This window comes from Arachis duranensis, chromosome 5, assembly GCF_000817695.3.
Source record: "Arachis duranensis cultivar V14167 chromosome 5, aradu.V14167.gnm2.J7QH, whole genome shotgun sequence".
Lineage (NCBI taxonomy): Eukaryota > Viridiplantae > Streptophyta > Magnoliopsida > Fabales > Fabaceae > Arachis > Arachis duranensis.
The window spans coordinates 22,282,381-22,286,753 of NC_029776.3; the positions used below are offsets into that span (position 1 = coordinate 22,282,381).

Below are 4,373 nucleotides of genomic sequence, written 5' to 3' on the forward strand. Positions count from 1 at the left end.
TAATATATGTATTTATACAGTTAATAGCTGATTTGATAATTAATTTTTATATAAACATAACATTTTTTTATATCCATTAATTATATATTGCTTAATTTAAATAAAAATTAAACTTAATATTTTGAATTAACCTCCAACATATTCTTCGAGTAAAACCAAGTTATTTAGTCAACAATTGTTTAATTTTAAATATGACTCGGTCTCCATTACTATATTTTAATAACTAAATTAGAGTATTTATTTTCTACTTCCCTTTGAAATAACACAGCATTGATGGAAGTATAGATCAGTGCTTGGTTGGTGATGGTGAATGATCTTTGGAATTAAAAAAAAAAATTGACAATGGCATGATTTTGTAGAAATATTTTTTTTTTTAAAAAATGAATACCTACTATTTAGGGAAAAAAAAAAGAATAGAGTGCCACTATACTATAATAAAAAAAATACTCACATTGACCATAAAAAATTAGAGATAATATTTTAATAGTTTCTGAAATTCTTAACTTGCTTCAATTAAGTTATTCACTTTTTAAAATGATTAAATATATCCTTTATTCTTAAGTCTCCGTTAGTCCAAATGTCATCTACTGTTTTAACTTATTGATGTGAGTAGTTAAGTACCAACTTGATAGTTTATTACAAGTTAATTTGGACAAACAATGAATTTAACTCAAATTAGTGTTCCAAATTTATTTAAAATATTCAAATTGATCCATACACAATTATAAAACTCTAACTCTGAAATCTTCATCTTCATTATTTATTATTCCTCCCATATTCTATGTTGTCCTTTTCCTCATCTTCATCATTAGTCTTTTCTTCCACTCACTTACCCTCTCATTTCAATCACTTCTTTCTTTCCCTTCTGCCTCCCTTTGCTTCTTCCTAACCCACACTAATAAACCCGTTTTCAAATTCATTTCTCACTACTAGAAAACTAGTTATTACAATCAGATATTTCAGACGAATTTTATCCCACGAAAATACAGACAGAATTTTAGAAGAATTTTTTGTCGGAAAATAAAAAAAATGAATTAGCATAAATTACAGATGAAAAATAAAATCCGTCGATAAAATTAATTTTTTTCCGTAGAAAATGGTTACAGACGGAAAATCTGTTTGTAATTAAATAGATAAAACGCTGCGTTTCATTAAATTATTATAGATGGAAAATCCGTCTGTAATTTAAAACTTTCCGTCGAAAATATTGAGTTAACCCTAATTTTATCACCACCCTATCGAGCTCTATTCACACTCCTGACCTATGAACTCATTTTCACCCTCATCCCTCTACAAAGTTATTGTCGAGAACTCTTCTCCTCCAGTAGAAGGTGCTGTCGCTGCCGGCGGGGATAGGCTGTGGGTGCCTTCGTCATCTGGGAAAGCTCTACTCGGCCCTCTTCGCATTGTTCCTCCTTTCCTCGCTGTTGCACGAAGTTCTGAGTTGAGCTCGTGGCGTCCCCGTCGCGAAGGGTTTCTCCCCTCCTCACCGTGCGTCGTTTCTGATTCACTGCTCCTCGCCCTTTTTGGCTGTTGCCCCTTCTCTTCTCTGATTTTAGGTAACTCTGTCTCAAACTCTCATCGCGAGCTCACTCTGTCTCACACTCTCCGAGCTCACTTTATCAATCTTACTCTCACAACTTTTACAAGCCCAAGGAACAACATTATCAATCTTACTCTCACAACATTTGCAACCATCTATTCAGTTTAGTTGAGGTGAGACTCATTCATCGTGGCTTTCACTTTTATATTGAGATCTCCAATTTATAAATTTAACTGTTTTGTCTTGATTTAACGCATTGATTTTTATCTGTTTCTTAATTGAAAATATTGAAATAAAAGGATGGTCGTGTTGCTGGTTTGACATGCGGTGCAAAGATGTGGCGAGACTGGTTATGGATGTTAGCGTGGAACCCGTCACTTCCTTGTGTTTCAAGACTGGTGAAACCATTTTCTTCTTTTAAATGTCATTTGTTCTTAATATTTGTTTTAGTATCTGTTTCACAAGGGATTCTAGTCATAAACTCTTTCTTTCAAGCTGAAAAGTGATTAACTAATCTTTTACTGATTGCAAATAGTTATGCTTGGTGGTGCATCTTTACACTAATAACATGTTAATACCTTGACTCAAAAGATTAATAATACAGGAACTTAGTGGCAGCTTGAAAGATAAATCATGCGGTTTCATATGTATTCTTTGGCTTGATAGTCTTCATTGAGGGCTTCCAATATAACTTTTTTTATGAACAGCCTGTCAATATGTTTGTGATCCTAAATTTAACAACTCCTATACTATTAACTAATACTTTATATTCCCTAAGAAGTAAAATATTTTTTAGCTGACAAAAGTACCTTTGCTTGCAAACAGGGAATGAAGATATGATTTATGCTTCCTCAGGAACAGAAATCAAGTGTTTTGATGTGCGTCTGGTAAGCAATTCATAGGCAACAAAGAGGCTTGATTTTCAGTTTTACAAAATCATGCACTCTTCTGCGTTCCACTTTCTATACTAGTCCCTATATATTATGTTCTGTCCTACTGAAGGCCACCAAAGAATGGAAGTCACTGGAGAATTATAATTATAACAAAGAGGAGATAAACAAGGTAAACAGTATGACTTGTATTCAGTTATATTGCTATGCATTTTCTTGATCTTATTGAGTGTTTCTGCTACTCTCTTGGCATGTGAAAACGAAACGCTGTGTCTTATATATCTGATTTCCCACCTGTAAATAAATGCTTGCATAACACAGGTTAATGTAAAAGGCTAAATGAATAATGTAACATTTTCATGGTTTTGTCTCACCTATTTCAGCATTTTACCATGCATAATTTTTTCATCAGTTTTTTATTCTAGTGTTTTCTCTTGCAAATATTTGTCAAATTCTCCTAAACTTTATAAATGCCAAGTCATTTAGTTGGACAAGTGGTAAATAGAAAAATTAATATAAAATGAATTGTGGTGTATTTGTAGACACTACTTCACACTCTCTTCTACATGTAGCTCAGAAATGTTAAGTGTAGTGTTTGTTTGAGATGCCATGTTTGTCTCTTGGCTTTCTTGCATGAGATTTTGAAATGGATTTTAATCATTGTTGTGAACACTAATTTGGTTCTGTGGTTTCTTAATCTACACAAATTGTTGAATCATTAAATTGAATTGCAGCATTATACCTAAACTAATATTTGCTTGCACATTCTTTCATTCTTCTATAATACAAACTGATCCTGCTATCCTTGATTCCTTGTATGGAGGTGCACTTTCTTTCTTTCTTTTCTCCCCTCTCTCTTTTCTCTCTCCTTTTTTTAAAAGAAAAAAAAGCTGGAGGTGCACTTTCATTTGTTAAGGAGTGGCCTTATGGTTCAAATCTTCATGGTCTTACAGGTTGTATGCAACTTGAAATCCTCATTTCTTGCTGCAGCTGATGATATTGGTGAGGTGAAGGTATGCTTCATATTTATTCAATATGTGTTGTCTGATTTCTCCTATGCAATACCACATATATCAGTTGTTATGAGCTATCCTTTCATATTTGGTACTTTGATTGGGATCATCATGACCTTTGGAGTTTGGACACCTGAAATTTCTTTGATTTCCTGTTGGTGATATTCACCAAGTTTTCTTACTCTATTCTCTCATTAAACAAAAACATAAAAGTTAGGTTATACTTTCTTGAGAACATGAAAATCACATTTACGATTTAAAATTAATTTTTTCCATTCTAATTTGATATATTATTTGTTTTATTCTGTATGCTTCTAATTTCATCCCTTTCATTATTGATTGAAATTGTCTTTGAAATTGTCTTTGATCAGAATAGGCCCATTATGGGCCTCAGGTATTCTTCTGATCACAGCCTATGCCCAACAAGACACATTCTCCCTCCAACAAGCCAAAACAATGGATAGACACCTCACCAAAACCTTCCAGATCAAAGATATGGACAAAGCTAAAACTTGTTTGTTTATATGCATTCTCAGACATGTTAGGGCACTAGAAGCACTAAATATGGACAGGTAACAATTTCTTTCACTCTTTTTATTATATCTATAGGCAATTTCACTTTAGCTGATTTATTTAATCAGATACTTTATTTAATAGACTTTGTACCAACGGTGGGTGGAGTATCACTAGCTGAAGCACCTGCTTTCAAGAAAGCTCCTGGTGGTGCTCCTGCCAATGTAGCAGTTGGCATCTCAAGGCTTGGTGGTTCATCTGCTTTCATAGGTAAAGTATATCTCTCACTTCTATGTTTATTTATCCACATAGTTATTTGATTTATTGTTACTCAAGACATTTACCATGCTTTATGTTGTTTCAACTTATCAGATTTTTCTGTGATGAAAGAGTCTGCCTGATTTTCTTGAATAG

General features: G+C 33.1%; 1 protein-coding gene across 1 annotated transcript; it reads left to right on the forward strand.

Moving 5' to 3' along the window:
• The first annotated feature begins 1,816 nt into the window (after positions 1–1,816).
• LOC110281040 (uncharacterized) lies at positions 1,817–3,679 on the forward strand. Its single transcript, XM_021142467.2, has 4 exons — positions 1,817–1,941; positions 2,369–2,430; positions 2,546–2,605; positions 3,387–3,679. The coding sequence occupies exons 1-4, from the start codon at positions 1,866–1,868 to the stop codon at positions 3,606–3,608; spliced, it is 420 nt and encodes a 139-aa protein (XP_020998126.1). The 5' UTR covers positions 1,817–1,865; the 3' UTR covers positions 3,609–3,679.
• The last annotated feature ends 694 nt before the right edge of the window (positions 3,680–4,373 follow it).